General features: G+C 36.0%; 1 protein-coding gene across 1 annotated transcript; it reads right to left on the reverse strand.

Moving 5' to 3' along the window:
* Positions 1-1,174: 1,174 nt before the first annotated feature.
* PYE (basic helix-loop-helix (bHLH) DNA-binding superfamily protein) lies at positions 1,175-3,313 on the reverse strand. The gene is made up of 5 exons (XM_085738692.1): positions 3,157-3,313; positions 2,773-2,868; positions 2,267-2,385; positions 1,935-2,062; positions 1,175-1,685 (listed from the first exon to the last, which is right to left on the reverse strand). Exons 2-5 carry the CDS (start codon positions 2,817-2,819, stop codon positions 1,305-1,307), a joined length of 675 nt encoding a protein of 224 aa, XP_085594818.1. The 5' UTR covers positions 2,820-2,868; positions 3,157-3,313; the 3' UTR covers positions 1,175-1,304.
* Between the last annotated feature and the right edge of the window lie 15,531 nt (positions 3,314-18,844).

The following is an 18,844-nucleotide window of genomic DNA, read 5'->3' on the forward strand; positions in this document are numbered from 1 at the left end:
TTTTCTACCTTTGGCAATCAGCAACCACACTCACTCCTATTCCAGCCAAATTGTGGTCGTGGGTTCGAGCCCCACGGTGGGCGACAATTAATTTTTAATATATTTTTAATATTTTTCTACCTTTGGCAATCAGCAACCACACTCACTCCTATTCCAGCCAAACAATTAGGAAAGTAGACACAAAGCAAATCAAATCACACTTCCTGAACCACCCCCGGCCACACCTAGAATGAGAGAAAATACTCCTACCAACACACTCTCTTTTCTATATGCATTATTTATGAGAATTTTTGAGTTTTTTCACAAAATTATCCTCTATTAATGGTATGAGAAAAATAAATTAAGGAATGAAAAGAAAAGATTGACCACACAAGTTTTAAGATAAATTATGAAAATCTCCATAGAAAAATACTAATTAACTCGGGGCTAATAAAGTGTCATTTAGGTATTAACCTTTTGATATGATGCATCGATTTAACTTCTTAACATTCAAGTTTTCTCAATTGTTATGTCAAAACCATTAAACATGAGAGAAAAAGAGATATAATATTATAAAGAAAAGATGATATTGAGTTTGTGGTTGAGATGTAAAAATTCAAAAATATTTAGACAATTATAATGGAGAGAATCCATTTCCCATTCAAGTGACCCCATCAATCATAATCAGAATCCATCTCACCAAAGTAGAGATAAAAAGTTGAAGCCAGTTTCTTCTATCCTATGTGTTGAAAACGAAGAAATGAAATTAAAGGCGACTTTTTTCCCATGTTCAGTCACATCCCTTTAAAATCTTACCAAAAAGAAGTGCCAATAAAAGATTTCCTCCTAGAACTAGAATAGATGAATCCACTAATTTCTGCGGCTTAATCATCGGACACGGTCCCAAGGAAAAGAACAACAAAATAATCTCCACAAAAACTAAGGATCTTGATTCATTGCAGTAAATAACTCCTGCAATCAGTCAATCAGTTGGATCCAGAACAAATGATGACTCACATACTAACTATGGCAAATTGGAAACTTGAAATCTCAACCATATGACCTTCACCAACTGCCAAGATCATATACTACGTTAACTGTTGGCTACTTGGCTACATCTTTCAGTTCAACTCATGGAAAGAAAAAAAAGAAAAAGAAGTTGAACTAGCTCAACTCACAACTAAGGCACAATAGATTCGAGTAAAATTTTCTAAGATCATTGAATATATAGAATTTATACACAGCTCCAGACCAGCATTGCAATTAGATAAGGTAATTGGCTGGTTATAGCAATACAGAAACTAGAACTCTACAGATTAACATGTTTAGCTAGAAGTTGGTTGTTCTCCAAGCAGTTGCGATGGCCATGAATCTGCTGGTGTGGGATACCTGGCATGAGGTTTACTGATAACAAGTGGAGGATTTGGTGTGACCTCAGTAGGAGCTGGGTAAGCAGCTTGAAGATCGGGACGAAAGGGTACGACTAAAACAGTAGGTCCTTGCTGCAAGGTAGGATCTACGGTAGGCAATTGGAAACTCTGTCCTGGAAAAGTTGTTTGCTCTGGTGACTCAAGCTCTAATTGAGGAGGCGCATTCAAGTCAGGTTTAGATTGAGCTATTCTTGCCTGTATCTCACCTTGAAGCTTCTCAATTTGAGTTTCTAGGCTACTATTTTCCTCCTGCAGCTCATTTTTCTCCATGGTCACCTGTCCAATTAAGCCAATCGCATTTGTTACATGCATGTCAAATAATGTGTTGATTTGTGACATCAAAGTGTATTAATTTCCAAAGTGTGACGAATTGCTAGCCAGAATGTTGTAAAACAAGCAGAATGGATTTCAAGTCAACTAGCAAACAATAAAAGCTTTTCCACATAAACATCAAAATTCAACATGCAGTATTCTCAACATGGTAAAATGATAGGATCAAAGGAGGGAAAAAAGTGCCAATCTTACATAATGAGATTCAGACAATAAAGAGACATTCTCTTTCTTGAGGGACTGGATCTGACAAAGCAAGTCTTTTAGCAGTCTAGAAGCTTCGATCAATATTGAAGCCTTTCCGTTGTTCGGCTCACTGAGATCTATCCCCATCACCACCAGAAAACCAAAAGAAAAGGGGGGAACATGCACGCAAAGTCAAATTCGAGCAACATATCAGATATGGTACAGCAAGACAAAGTAAATATGAAACATAACTGTCATGTTGAATGGAGCAAGAAGGTAAACAGTAAAATTTAAACATAGTGAAGCGACTAAAGACAAATAATAGAGGCATAAGAAGTTACCAAGAGCATTGGCAAGATCAAGAAAGAGTTCGTTCAAATGTTCACGCTTCATTTTCTCCCTTTCGGCCTTGTGAATTCTTTTAGGGACTTTCCCTTGCTTCATTGTACCAGGATCAGACCTGAGGTCAATCAAGTGTACACATATTGAGTCCAAATACGAAATATGTTGTTCCACAAAAACTATTCTATTGGTATTATGACTACTACTATCGCTGTAACCACCAGCACTACCATCACTACTACTTCTCAGGAGTTATGGCTAAATCTAAAATTCGTGATTTTGCGATAAGTGGTAGTAACAAATTACTGCCAGATGAAGTTATTAACAGCTACAAAGTTCAATCAAAGAAAACAAATAGATAGTTAAATATTCAGTATTCACACTCAAACCAATTCAATCAATCAAATTTATAACATCATTTTAGAAAACTTCTCCAAAGGAAAATAGTGAAAGAAAGGTAGTTCAATATACTGTATTAACAAAAAACAATTTCTGAATCTCTAACCTGTTTTTTGATGTCTCAACCACAGGAGCAACACTCTCTGATCCCATATCAACAAAACCAGCTATCTCTGTCTTCAATTCTTCAGCAACAATTTTCCTAAAGTACAAAAACAAAACTACTTCAATTTTACACCCCTAATAATACAAATAATAAAAAAAATACAAGGACCCAATAAATGAAAAATCTGAATATTTTAATTTTAATTTTTCACTGCTAGTGACAAAGTAAATAAAACCCATGCTTCCAGATTCAATGAATTTAGATTATAATAAGCCAAAGCACCTAACTTTAATTTCCATAACACCAAATTCAATGGATCAAACAGAAAACGATCTAATCATAAAAAATAGATAAAAAAAAAGTGATTTTTTTTCGCTGACCAACCTTGTTCGTGGAAGAAGAATCAGAAGGAATGGAATTAGAATATGTTGATTGAAGTATGAATCAAGGTTGAAGGATGAAGTTTTGATTTGGAATCGAGAAATGAATGAGAATGAAAATGAAAGAGATTTTGATTTTAATTTGAAATTAGAATTAGGGCAGAGGAGAGAGAAAAGAGGATTGGTTATTTTATGAGAAAGGAGTGTGGCGGGAGGATACCTGTCACACGATGGCGCGTGGCAGAGTCATGTTCATTCGCTTCGATCATCTATCTCTAATCACTTCAGCACGTGTTCTTTGTCTTTTCCTTTTTTTTCCTTCCATTTTACTGAAATTTGTATTGGATCAATTATTTGAGAAATGATATTTGTGCAACCATTTTGGTACAATTTTTGTACAACTTTCTCTCTCATACTCATATTATGTTTTTATTCTCTCTCTTCATTTTTCTCCCTCCATTATTTTTGACCAATGAGAAGAGAGAACAACAAAGTTGTCTCAAAAGTTGTACTAAAATGGTTGTCAAAATATCACTACTCTTTTTTTAAAGAAAAATAACACAAACTAGATGATGTCGTCTAAATGGTTGTTAGTGATATTTTATGTATAAGAATTAGTTAAGAATAAGTTTAGGAGATTACCACCATTCTAATTGATTAATTATTACAAGTATAATCTTTTATCATATTAAATATAACGAGTTGATTTTTTTTTTAAGAAAAATATGAGTTGATTGAAAAATATTAAATATAATGAGATATAATTTTTTTATTTATTAAATAATTATCAAAATTTTGTTATTTTAATGGATTTTTTATGTTATTATTTATTTTATCAAATAAATTAATTTTTTAATACTTTCTAATTTTTGAATTTTTCAAAATAATATGTGAATACTTGTTAATTTTTTTATGGGAAATGTTAACTTGTGCCCTTAAGGCACAAGTTTAGAAGCCAAATGTAGAAATAATATATTGAAATGCGTGCATTAAATTTAATCTTTAATGTTTTACTGAGTTAAATGCATAAAATTTAAGGGAATATTTTTTTTTGGGATTTCTTAACATGTGCCCTAAAGGCACAAGTTAACACTACCCTTTTTTTATATATACAAATGTTAATAAATTAGTAATTAACATAGTTCTAAAATTTTGGAGACTAACTTTCCTACTTAAAGTTATCTATGGGGCACATGCTTTTTTTTGGTGTTCGGAATTCGACGTATATTATGCATCATCCCTACCAACTGAGGTAAGATCACTGGGACCATGAGACACATGCTTGACAACATGGACGGAGCTAAGGGATATAGGAAAGCCATGACTTCCCAAAAATCCAAATTTTTTTATTTTTAATCGTATATATACATAGTTTTAAGTAAATATTATATATTTCATTCTTTGAACATTTATATCACAGACCCAGAAATTTTGAGTAATGTAGGCCAAATATATATGTAAATTTGGGACAATAAATATATAATATTTAAAATTTTAAAAGATAAATATGTATCATAATTGTTCTATGCAGTTTTTCATATTATATAAATATTAAATGATTTTCTCATTTCCAATGTCAAAGAAAATATCACTTTCAATATAAATAATCAAGCAATCCTTTGATCTTTCATTTTTTCTATGATTTAACGTCTAATTCTTAATAATATTTATAACACAGAAAGACACAGACAAAAGACCGACTTTTAATGTATTAAATAAAATTTATCTGTTTTTATATGTGGGTCTTAATAAAATTTAAAGTGAAATAAGTACTAAATTAAAAAAAAAAAAAAAAACACAGTGAGGGCTATGGCACACATGAGCCTCCACTTGGGTCTAGAGGTAAAGAGCGCAGTTTTGGATCAGGTTTCTATCCTTGTGTTGTTCATTTTAACTACATTTCTTCAAATAACATAAGTAGTTTGATAATGGTTGTTCAAATGCTCATGTTTTAACTGATCGATCCTAACATAAAAAAAATTCATGGGGATTGGTCAAAATCAGGATACTACGAAACTACTGGGAAATGCGTGTGGACTCCTCACGAATGGATGATATAAGCTTTACCATTTTTGTTAAGAGTGTGGCAACCACGGTCTACGTACGGATAAGAACACGCGAATAAGAGATATGACCCACGTCATCGTAAGTTCCTCTTGTGCAAAGCTAATTTACAACTATTACTGCCTCTGACTACATTCAAACGTGCCAATGCTCACGTAATTGTATTGGCAAAATCCATTTTAAAATTGGAAGATGATGTCAAGCAATTGCAAACTAAGGCTCTGTTTGGTAAAAATAGCGGATAGCTTATAAGCTAGCTGATAGCTTTTAGCTGATAAGCTAGCTGATAGCTTTTAGCTGATAGCTTATAGCTGATAAGCTAATTAAAGTGTTTGGTAAAAATAGCGGTTGAACTAGCTGATAAATATAAAATTACATAAAAGGACATTATTAATTCATATAAAATTTATACTACTATAAATTAATATTTAAGATATTTGATAATTTAAATATTTTAAATTTAATAACTGTTTATTTTATGATCAAATTTAATAATCAAATAAATTGAAGATATTTGATTTTACGATATTTAAATAATCAAATAATTTAAATATTTTAAATTTGATCATAAAAGGACATAATTTAATAATGTCCGTGGTAATCGTAAAATACTACTATAAAATTTAAATATTTTAAATTTAATAACTGTTTAATTTAAGATATTTGATTAATACTACTCTCTCCGTAAAATACTACTCTCTCCGTTGTACTTATGTTTGTACTTATATTTATAATCGTATAATATAAGACAAATAAATAGTCATTTATTTGATGATGACTCGGTTAGATTTCAAGCCAATGAAATCTGAAATTTAATTAAACATAAGTACATAACATGTCTTTTTTTTTTAAAATAGCTATTTATTACAAAGGGTAAACATGGGTTTTAGTTAAAGTGGTAAGGGTATAAATGGAATAAAACATGAAAAGCTATAAGCTATAAGCTCAAACGCTACTTGAAGTAGCTTCTGAAAAATAGCTTATAAGCTCATTGAAATTCGTGAAATAAGCTATAAGCTCGTTGTAAAAAATGTTACCAAACATAACTTATTTTGTCAAACGAGCTTATAAGCTATAAGCTATAAGCTATAAGCTAGTTACGTGACCTTACCAAACAGTGCCTAACTAGAATATTCAAAACAGATTCATATTTTAGATGTATATTTGTCGTTGCCATGTCCAAATCTGAACAAAGTGGTCTACACAGATTTGCGATTTAAATTAGTCAGGAACAGTATTGAAGCTTGCGGATGTGTGTCATAACATTCAATAATATCTGAAGGATACATCACAGATTCTTGCAGCAACAAGTTGCTTATCTGGTGCATCTGCAAGTAAATTCTTGCATCAACAATATGTCCGTACAAAACCGTTTTCTATTTTTTAAAATTTAAAAATGGAGTATAAAACATGTTTGGTTGGCTTCTTTTTAAAAAGGGAAATGATATGTTTCTCAAAACAATTTAAGTGCATGTTTGATTCTACTTTTAGAGGAATTAAAACTGGTTCTAGAGATATATAATTAATTTTTGATATGTTTGGTTTTTCTAGAGTTGAATTGATTTTGTCTCCAAAATATATTCTAATTTGAAGCTTTTGATTATAAAATTTGTTGATAGACTATTTTTTTTTTTTTTTTACTGATTAGACTCAAATTTATTGTAGAACTCATTTTCTTTACCTGAATGCATCCAAATTTAAATAATTTTACCTTAAATTTACTTTTAGTCATAATCAATTTTATAAAATCAATTTATTCAAAATAAAGTTTTGTCATAACTGAACCAAACATACATTAAGTTTTGTTGTTTTAAAACTGAAAATGTAAAAAGTAAATTAACACAAAAATGTACTACATTGCATCAATTCTTCAATGAAAAAGTAAATTTATGTTTATAATTGAAATCGGAGGGAGTACATGTTTTTGGATAACATAATAGTGAATTGTGTTAATAACACAATCTTATGTATGTGTTACAAAAAAAACCTCTCTATATATTTTTATAATTTTTTAGAAAAAATTGGCAAAAAAAAATGTATTTTTCACAGTATAAATATGTATCGTGTATGTATAGAGTGTCCATTTTTGTGTTCCAATAACATTTTTCTAAATGGAAATATCCTAATTCTAATATGTGAGGGATATGACCACGTCTTTTGGTAAACTGCATTTTTTGCATTATTGTACTTCCCCAACTATCAGTTGTCACTGTATTAATTAAACGGTTTATGTAAGATAACAAAATGCTTGCCTTTATCATTGATTTGAATCGAATATATACAATGTTTGGTAAACTTACTAGCTAAGAATACAGCCTAATTACAAGGGGCTAATAATAGTCAATAATGACTTAATTATGTTACAGCCTATTCACAAGGAAATAATAGTAATGGCTAATCATTATTCTATAAATTTTATTAAATATAATATTCTATCAGACCCCCGCAGTCGAAGCGGGAGGTTCACGGACGTTGAGACTGGTCCGAAAATCATCAAAGAGAATTCGAGGAAGTCCTTTGGTGAAGATGTCTGCAATCTGATGTCTGGAGGGAACATGGAGGACGCGTGCCTGACCACGAGCTACTTTTTCCCGTACAAAGTGTATGTCCATTTCAATATGTTTGGTGCGTTGATGCTGCACAGGGTTGCCAGATAGGTAGATGGCACTAACATTGTCACAGTACACCAAGGTAGCCTGAGGGATAGGAAAATGGAGCTCCAGTAAGAGATTACGAAGCCAACATGACTCAGACACAACATTAGCGACACCTCTATATTCCGCCTCAGCGATGAGTGGGTTGTCTTTTGGAGGACCAAGCGATGAGGTTCTCGCCGAGAAAGACACAGTATCCAGACGTGGAACGCCAGGTGTCAGGACATCCACCCCAATCAGCGTCAGTGTAGGAAAGGAGTTTAGTGATGGGAGATGGGGATAGATGTAGTCCAAAGTGTACAGTACCCTGAACATATCGGAGAATGAGCTTGAGAGCAAGCATGTGTTCTGTACTGGGTGCATGCATGTGAAGACAAACTTGCTGAACAGCGTAAGAGATGTCGGGTCTAGTGAATGTGAGGTATTGTAAAGCGCCTGCAAGGCTGCGATAGAGAGAGGGATCTTCATAAGGTGTGCCTGATGAAGTGCTGAGTTTTTGTTTGGTGTCAACAGGGGTGGCAGATGATTTGCAAGATGTCATCCCAGCACGGTCAATGATTTCAGAGGCATAGGTGCTTTGACTTAGAAAGAGGCCACCAGGATGACGAGAGACGACAATACCCAAAAAATAGCTCAGGGGACCCAAATCCTTCATTGCAAACTCGGATGCCAAGAGGGACATAATGGATTGGCGAAGGGCATGAGTGGAAGTAATAAGGATGATGTCGTCCACATAGAGCAGAATGTAGGCCATGTCAGATTGTTGTCGATATATGAAGAGAGAATGGTCTGATGTGCTATGTCGAAAACCAATGGTAGTTACATAGTCAGCAAAGCGTTGGTACCATGCTCTAGGCGCTTGCTTGAGACCATAAAGTGACTTCTTCAAACGACAAACATAATCTGGATGACGAGAGTCGCGAAAACCCAATGGTTGATGCATGTGGACAGTTTCGAGGAGATCACCATGCAAAAAGGCATTCTGAACATCCAGCTGATGAATGGGCCATGAGTGAGATAGAGCAATGGTGAGCACTGTTCGAATGGTAGCGGGTTTTACCACCGGGCTGAAAGTCTCATCACAATCCACACCTGCAACCTGTGACCTGCCATCACAAACAAGGCGAGCCTTATAGCGCTCAAAGGACCCATCAGAATTTTTCTTATGCTTAAAAATCCACATACATCGAATAAGGTTAGCATCGCTAGGGCGAGGAACTAAATCCCACGTTTTATTTCTAATAGGTGCATCAAACTCAGATTGCATTGCGGATTTCCAATTCGGGTCTGATAAGGCTAGTTTGTGATTTTTAGGTATGGGAGAGATGGTGTGGTTTGAGTGTGAAAGGGATAAGTTAAACATTTTGCGGGGTTTAGTAATACCTTTCATGCTACGGGTGATGATGGTGTGGGTAGGTGGTGGAGGATGTGGTTGAATTGGTGAGATTAAGGTAGGGGAGATTGTAGTAGGTGAATTTAGTGGAATGGGGTCGATGGGTTGGGCCGTTGTGGTTGTTGGTGGTGGTTGGTTAGGAGTATCGGGTGATGGATGTTGAGTTTACCACTGTTGGATGAGGTAGGGGTGTAGGTCGTTGTCTAGAAAGTTATAGGAGTGAGGGGAAGGGTAGTGTACTTTGGTGAAGGGAAATTGAGTTTCATCAAAGATAACATGCCTCGAAATTATTAATTTTCTGTTAGACAAATCAAAACACTTGTAACCTCTATGATTCAGGGGATAACCTAAGAAGACACACGGAGTAGAATGGGGTTGTAATTTGTGAATGGTAGGTGATGGGAATAATGGATAACACAAACAACCAAAGACTCGTAAATGTGTGTAGCTGGGATCACGGTGGTAAAGAAGTTGTGTTGGTGATTGATTTTGAAGTGTTTTACAGGGAAGAATATTTAGCAAATAAGTTGCCATGTGAAGTGCATGATGCCAGAATTGTGGGGGAACAAAAGAGTGAGCTAACATAGTGCGAATCATATTATTAATGGTTCTTATTTTTCGTTCCGCTTTCCCATTTTGAGAGGATGTGTGAGGGCAAGAGAAGCGAAAAATAAGGCCATTAGTAGTACAATATTGTTGAAATAGCTCATTATTATATTCGTCACCATTGTCACATTGAAAGGATTTTACATTTTGCAAAAATTGTGTCTGAATAAGAGAAGTAAGTGACTTGAACATTTCAAAAACTTGAGATTTTCTACTAATAGGAAAGGTCCATAAGAAATTTGTGTAGTTGTCTAAAAATAAAACATAATATTTATGGCCAGCAGAACTTAAAACAGGAGAAGTCCACAAGTCACTATGTAAAATATCAAAAGGCATTAGAGTAGCAGTTCAAGAATTAAAAAATGGCAATTTAACTTGTTTGCCCAAAACACACGAGTCACAGAATACAACCTTATTAAAAGGTTCACAACATATGAATTTATTATTGCGAAGGGATTTTAAAACAGACACGCCAGGATGACCAAGACGATCGTGCCATATACTGGACGTAAGACCGACAAAGTTGTTGGGAGGGGTGACTGGATATAGGCTGCCATGACTATTACATCTCAGAAGAGGGATCCCCGTCTGAAAATCAGAGACAGTAAAACCAAATGGGTCAAAAGAAACAGATACATTGTTGTCAGTGGTGAGTTGTCTTACAGAAATTAAATTTTTAATAATTTTCGGGGCATGAAGGACATTGTGTAAGTGAATGGGTTGGTTAGAGGTTGTGAGTTGTGTGTGTCCGGTGCCGTGAATTAGAATTTCATGACCACTGCCAACAATAACTTTCTGATTTAAATGACTTATAGGAGAATAAGACGAGAGATTACCTCGTGATGCTGTCGTGTGAGATGTTGCGCCAGTATCCATGTACCACTGAGTGTCAGGAGGATGTAGAGACATGGTGTGCATAGCTGCCTCAATGTCAGTTGGTGTATGAGATGAAGTAGAAGCTGCATACGCCTGAGGACGCTGTCCTAGAATGCACGGCTGTTTCGGAGAACCGGTAGGGCCAGTAGGGCGTGTCCATTAAGATGTGGGATATGGACACGGAGGTATAGCCCATGGTGGTGGGGTCCAACCCCATGATTGCTAGGCAGGGTACTGTTGTTGCTGCGGCCAAGGAGAAGAAGACCAGGATGGGGAGATGTTGGGGGCTCCGGATTGAGGTCCGCTACGGTTACCACGACCCCCTCCGCGACCCTGATTGCCACGAGAACGAGACCGGTTGTTGGAGTTGTTGGGACGACGGTTGCCACATTGAGAGTTGTCCTCAGGAGGTCGCTGCTGAGTGGTGTGTAAGGCAGCATGAGAGCCGGTGTTAGCCATTTTAGCCATGCCAGCTTCTTCCAAGGTGAGCATGGAGCGAGCCTGATAAAATGCAGGAAGAGGATTACTCTGGCGAATCAGGGTGGCCATACTGCGGTAAGCTTCAGGGAGTCCAGATATCAGTTGGAGCACAAGACGGTGATTGTTAACGGGAGAGCCGACATTCCTCAATTGGTCAGAGAGCATCTTGAGACGCTGACAGTATGCAGAGACGTTGGGAAAGTCTTCCATGCCGGTGTTGGAGAACTCTTGCTCAAGAGTGACAGCACGGGCATTTTGATTGTCTTGAAAGATGTCGGTGATGAAAGTCTATTCTTAGCATCAAACAAGATAAGTATTTTTGTATCGTCTCCACAGGGAATAGTGCGTTATCAATGACAGTTTAACATCGACTATCATTCCAAGTATTAAGAGTACTTGTTTTTTTGAATTGAAATGTAACTAACTAAACTAATTGCAAAAAGTAAAAGTTGAGATAAATAAGGATTGAAACTTGTTAGGAGTAGCGTTCCTTAACCAAGCGTCACACGTAACCTAATGATCCATACGAATTCTAGCTTTGCAAACAACATTATCACAATCAATTCTAAACTACCCTTCGTGTCCAAAGTGATATAATTATTTCTAAGTTATCGTTTAAACATTCGTGTCCAAATCCCTTAAACGATAACAAAGTCGATCGGATAACTTAATCGACCGTGTCCAGCCTGATTAAGCATCCGAAAGCATTAAACTCTTGATTATGGTGATTATCACAAGATTAACCAAGTTGTCAAAGAAGTTAACCTAAGATATATTGCTACCCTAGCTCTAGATTCAAGAGTTTGTGTCCAAATCATCTTGAATCTTATTGAAAGCATTAACACAAGAATAACAACAATATTGAATATAAATTGCTAGAATCATATATTGCAAGATCAAAAGGTTACATGTTTAGCAAAGATCAAGTACCTCTCATCCTAACAAAGAGTGTTTAGCTACACATCATCATGGAAGCCTTGCAAGGATGGATTGAAAAGGAAGGATTCATTACACTTGTGATGTCTCAACAAAGAAATAAAGATCCAACTTCCAAAACCAAAATCACTCTATGAAGAACTACCTTACTTCTCTCTATGAAAATATCTAAACTAAAACCTAAGATAAGCTAAGAAAATATCAAGCTAAGATATGATAAGATCCTCTCCAAAGAGTAGCAAGTGGCTATATAAAGACTTCTGCCCTGCCTGAACTCGCAGATGCGAGCTACATCACTCGCAGATGCGAGTTGCTTGCCTGGACCAATGATACGCTGCCACGTCATAACTGAGGGGATCAAACCGCCCTAACTCGCAGTTGCGAGTAAGGGAGCTCACAGTTGCGAGTTGCTCGCATCTGCTACTCGCATTTACGAGTTTGAGTGCGAGCTGCATCTCTCCTGGATCAGCTTCTGCCCAAATAGTGTTTTTTCATGGTTTTGGTCTTTAAGCTCTGTCTTGAGGCTTATTTCTGCACAAATGGATAGAGTAATGATAAGTAAAGCGTAATAAGGCATTTAACGCTTATTTCTCGGCTTTTCCTTCAATAACTTGTAAAACAAGTAACAAAAAGTGTATGAAATATATCATGAATTTAACACTTTTATAACATTCATCACTCTCCCCAACTTAACTCTTTGTTTGTCCTCAAACAAAAGATTGAAAATCAAACAAGTAAATTACAAGACACAAGTACACAAGGCTTTGAAAACATCTTCAGATGAATGATTTAAAAGTGAATGCGCGGGCAAGTCTAAGTTTCCAACTAATCTAAAATTCTACTACTAACATGAGATGAGTCCTAAGTACAAAGTTCATGTCAAACATTTCAAAACAATAATATATTTATTTACGAACCACACCTAACACACTTCTATGAAAGTAGATAAACAATTGAAATCAAATGAATGAGGGTTATGAACACACATCCGGCAATCAAGCTAACATTCCAATCAAGTTATGTGTCCATCCAAATATCGTTTCAAAAGGCATAAAAACATGGATCAAAAGGTCTTAGAGGGTTATAACTTGGCTTGGCTACAAAAGAAATGTCATATGTGGGCAATTGAAATCAAAAAGCCTATCAAAGGGGAACATTCCTTGTATCAACCATTAAAATTCACAATCTTTCCTACCAATCATTACAAACCCTTGGTGCTTAAACATGAAGCACTTTGATCTTGACAACTTATTTTCTTTTTGGATTTTTCTTTCTTTTTCTCTTTTTCTTTTTCTTTTCATGTACACATTGCTTTTCTTTTCTTTTTGTATTTACAACAACATGTTGTCTTGATCAAAGATAAATTTACACCATAGTACTTGACATAAGATTTACATCTACCTTCTCTCCCCAACTTGAATCAACAAATACCCTAATTGAATGTTCCTCTACTCTAAGGCAAAAGGGACAAATAACATTGAAATTTTAGGGTTCAACAATTAAAAACATATCAGAGTCCTAAAGTGCGTCAAGAATGAACTGAATTTTGAAAAATTTAAAGGCAACTTCATCAAGCATTGTGCTTATGAATTGACAGTTCATAATTGATGACTCCGATTCATTTGGCTCAAGTGGGTTAGCAAATACTCGCTCTTCTCACAAGGTAGGCTATTTGTGGTCAAGTAAGTTTCACTCAATAACAAAAAATGTGCCTTGATCACTTCCATGCCTTCACACAATTTAAAACAATTATTGGATTTAACATAACACAAACGAGTTAAACAATGAAAGCCGGTCTCCTTGCATATGTACAAACATTTGAGGTTTCCTCACTTTAGGCTAGTACTACGTGGTTCACAAACAAATAAATTATTGTAAAGAACTAAATGAAATGAAATTTGCACAAAGTACTCGTTCCATATTCGAGTAAAAACCTAGAAAAACTGGAAACTTGTACCTTGGCTTTGCGCTTTAATCACAACTATGAATTGTTATCAATCATCTGAGATTTGAAATTAAGCAAGAGTGATACGCAAGAAACTTCCACAATTTTTAAATAAAAACCAAATAAAGTACTTGAAAAATGCTTAACACATTATTATACTACAAAATAAAATTAAACCATACTAATATAAATACGAACATAATAATACTAATTAAAACAAAATAAAAGTTACCATACATCAATATCCAAAATACTTAACAAAGTGCTGATAACATAAAATAAAATATGAGTTCATGTGCTAAAATAAAAACCAACAGAATATTGTTCACAAAGAAACAAAAGAGAAAAGAAATAACAGCTAAGGAAGACAGCAAGAAATGACTGAAAGCTTGATAAAATCACTCTTTGAAGAACTAGCTTTCAATTCTTTTCCTCCTCCTCAAGACTGCATGTCATCATCATCTGACCCATGAGGGGTTGAAGTAGCACTTGGCACATTTGCCGGATCATCATCATCACCTAAACCACCAATATCCTCCATGTTCGAATCCTCATGACCTCTAAAGTCTCCACCCCCTCCAAAAGGCTTTGGCGTGTCCTCAGGCCAATTTGCATATTCTTGAAAAGCTCGAGGTGCCATGAATTGTGCCATAATCTCCGGAGGGTATCCAGATTGCTGCTGCATAATGTATTGAGATTGCTGAAAGTACATGTTCTCCCGATGAATGGCTGACATCATATTATAATTAAGCACATTATTCTCATGTTGCCATTGAACATAGCTAGCAAAATCAAAACCAGCTGCTGGTGGGAATGGAAGAGGTGCATCTTGGGGCTCGGATTGTGAGGGAGGTGCCCTAGAAGATGAAGCTTGCTTACCCTTACCCTTTTTAGATTGACCCATGATGTAACGGGTAATGAAGGCATCATCAATGGGGTTTTTGATTATTTCATGATAATCAGCGGGCATCCTCATGTGGGTGTCTTTGATTAGACCCATGATTAAACCAGGAAAGGAGAGACGGGTTTTTGGCTCACCATGGCCTTGAAGCACAACCTTTCTTAATTGCCAAGCAATGGTTCGGGCAATATCTACCTTGATGCCTTTAAGAATGTAAAAAATTAATGGGCAAACATCAACGGTGCAATCGAGCATATGACTATTAGGTTTCACATTATGTAGGATGAACCGAAAGATTAGTTTGGCCGGTGGTTTCATGAGTTTATATTGGGCAATGTGCTCTCTCCCCGTATCACTTTTGTCATAAGTTTCCCCCTCTAGCATTATGTATCTTTTAATCTCATTGTGGACATCATCAAGGAGAAAGTGACCTAAGTTTTGCTTTTTATGGAAGTCATCAATCCCATCCTCAGCCTCAACATCTAGGTCGAAAGGGTTTCCTAGGTATGTGTTTATGGCATCCCGATCAAACTTGATTTTCCGACCTCTCACAAAGGTTTCAAAAGTGAAAGGGTCGGTTTGAGGATTCGCAGGAAGGGCATTGGCATAGAACTCACGCACCAACTCTTCGTTGATTTTGGTTACGGGGTTTAGGAGCCTGGTCCATCCTTGTTCAAGGAAAAGCCGGTGATAATTGCCATATGGTCCTTCGGGTTTGATTTGAACAACTCTCTCAGTCCACAGGGTCTGTTTTAGCAGTGCATTGTACCTATTTTGGTGGTACCTAGATAGGAATTTCTCCCTATCATAGGACTGGTTTTGGGTTGGAGGTTGAGGTACGGATGACTCGCCTTGCTTTCTCTTACCCGTATGAACTCTTTTAGGTGCCATGCCTGCAAAACAACCAGAAAAATACCACACCACAATGGAATATACAATTAAAATCAGTATGGAACAAAATAACACAACTGCAGGTTGAATCACAGAAACATGCAGCAAGTTCTGCTGCAACTCGCAGTTGCGAGCATAAGCACTCGCAATTGCGAGCTAATGATGAAACTCGCAGATGCGAGCTGATTCACTCGCAGTTGCGAGTTGCCCAGAAATTGGCACAACGCAACTTTTTCAAAATTTTTCTCATTGCCATTGTTCTCTAACCCTAAGCAAAGCATTTTTCGACCCTAAACAGATACAGAGATGAGTCTAAATCAATACTTGCTCAATCTTTTCAACCCTAAGCATTTAATTGAATATTTACAAAAGGGTTATTTTCAACAAACTTGTGTTCTGCAAAGCTGCAACAAGTTTGAATGATTCAACCTCATCTCTGTTCTTAGGTGTGAAATTCGGACCAAAACTCATATAAAAATCAATCCTCTAACCTAGGGTTTGTAAAAAAATCATACCATAAAGCTTTTTTAAAAAAAAAAAACAATGAATGGCATGGATTACAAACCTGAATCAATTGAAATGCAAGTGCAGAGAAAATAAACCGAAACTTGACTTGCTTTGGACTTTTAAAAAGAACCTTTGAATGATTTAGGGTTTGTGTTGAGAGAGGCACACCAAAGTTGAAAGAGAAGAAATTTTTTTGATTTGTTTTGATGAGAGAGAACTAAAACCGAAAATGAGATGATAATGGGTGGTTAAGGGAAGTAAATGAGAGTTGGTGGCCTTGGGTTTCGTAACTGCCCAAAACTGCAGCTACTCGCAGGTGCGAACAGCTTTACTCGCAGATGCGAGTATTTTGGTGGTCAACATGGTCAAAACCCATTCAACTCGCAGTTGCGAGCTATTTGACTCGCAGTTGCGAGTACTTTTGGTTCAAACTTTTGCTCTCTGTTTGGATTCTGTTTTTGGATGTTTGGATGCATGCACATGACTCTAATATCTAATTATGCATTAAAACACTAAATGGACTTACAAAATTGGGTTGCCTCCCAACAAGCGCTTGTTTAACGTCGTTAGCTCGACGCCTTTTTCGTTAGGGTGGCCAAAATGAAACGGAAAGCACATCATCTTTCGAAACCCTACGTTTTGATAGGAATTCCATGAACTTTAGGAACAAAAGATTTGGAGTCCATGGCCTCCCTAGCTTTGGTTTATTGAACAAGGCGTTAATTTCATCAATGACTCGATCGATTTCTACCTTGTTCATCTTCTTCCCTCTTGTTACCATTAAATCTTCCTTGATTAGTAACCGTTCCTTTTTCTCAACCACCGTTGCTTCTTCAATATCAACAGTTGTAACTACCTCATTTTTAACAACAACTTCTTCAACAATCTCTCCGACTCTCTCAAACATGTTTGGATTATTTTCTTGTTCTCCAAGAGTGGATTGATTGTTGGCTTGGTTATCCATGATTTGTGCTTGAATCAACCCAATTTGAAGTGATAAAGTCTTCAATCTTTGGTTGGTATCTTGCATGTTTATCATGGATTGTTGCATGAAGACATTCAAAGTATTTTCTATCACCTTGTATCTCTCATCTTCATAAGAATGTTGCTGATATTGAGGATAGGATTCATACTCGGGTGGAGTATAGAAGTTGAAGTAACCATGATCAGCCATGATTTTGGCTAGGTGGTGATCCTAAAATGGAAACAACTAACAAGAAACTTTTCTTTGTCTATCAACAAGGGGTTAGTACAAACAACTATCAAATAAAGAAAACTATTTACGAATTATATACAAATACTTAAAACGATAAATTAATCGTTCTATCTATGATAACTAAACACCATTCCCCGGCAACGGCGCCATTTTGATGAAAGTCTATTCTTAGCATCAAACAAGATAAGTATTTTTGTATCGTCTCCACAGGGAATAGTGCGTTATCAATGACAGTTTAACATCGACTATCATTCCAAGTATTAAGAGTACTTGTTTGTTTGAATTGAAATGTAACTAACTAAACTAATTGCAAAAAGTAAAAGTTGAGATAAATAAGGATTGAAACTTGTTAGGAGTAGCGTTCCTTAACCAAGCGTCACACGTAACCTAATGATCCATACGAATTCTAGCTTTGCAAACAACATTATCACAATCAACTCTAAACTACCCTTCGTGTCCAAAGTGATATGATTATTTCTAAGTTATCGTTTAAACATTCGTGTCCAAATCCCTTAAACGATAACAAAGTCGATCGGATAACTTAATCGACCGTGTCCAGCCTGATTAAGCATCCGAAAGCATTAAACTCTTGATTATGGTGATTATCACAAGATTAACCAAGTTGTCAAAGAAGTTAACCTAAGATATATTGCTACCCTAGCTCTAGATTCAAGAGTTTGTGTCCAAATCATCTTGAATCTTATTGAAAGCATTAACACAAGAATAACAACAATATTGAATATAAATTGCTAGAATCATATATTGCAAGATCAAAAGGTTACATGTTTAGCAAAGATCAAGTACCTCTCATCCTAACAAAGAGTGTTTAGCTACACATCATCATGGAAGCCTTGCAAGGATGGATTGAAAAGGAAGGATTCATTACACTTGTGATGTCTCAACAAAGAAATAAAGATCCAACTTCCAAAACCAAAATCACTCTATGAAGAACTACCTTACTTCTCTCTATGAAAATATCTAAACTAAAACCTAAGATAAGCTAAGAAAATATCAAGCTAAGATATGATAAGATCCTCTCCAAAGAGTAGCAAGTGGCTATATAAAGACTTCTGCCCTGCCTGAACTCGCAGATGCGAGCTACATCACTCGCAGATGCGAGTTGCTTGCCTGGACCAATGATACGCTGCCACGTCATAACTGAGGGGATCAAACCGCCCTAACTCGCAGTTGCGAGTAAGGGAGCTCGCAGTTGCGAGTTGCTC

This window comes from Medicago sativa, chromosome 8, assembly GCF_051527215.1.
Source record: "Medicago sativa cultivar Bolivia chromosome 8, Bolivia_mono, whole genome shotgun sequence".
Taxonomy (NCBI): Eukaryota; Viridiplantae; Streptophyta; class Magnoliopsida; order Fabales; family Fabaceae; genus Medicago; species Medicago sativa.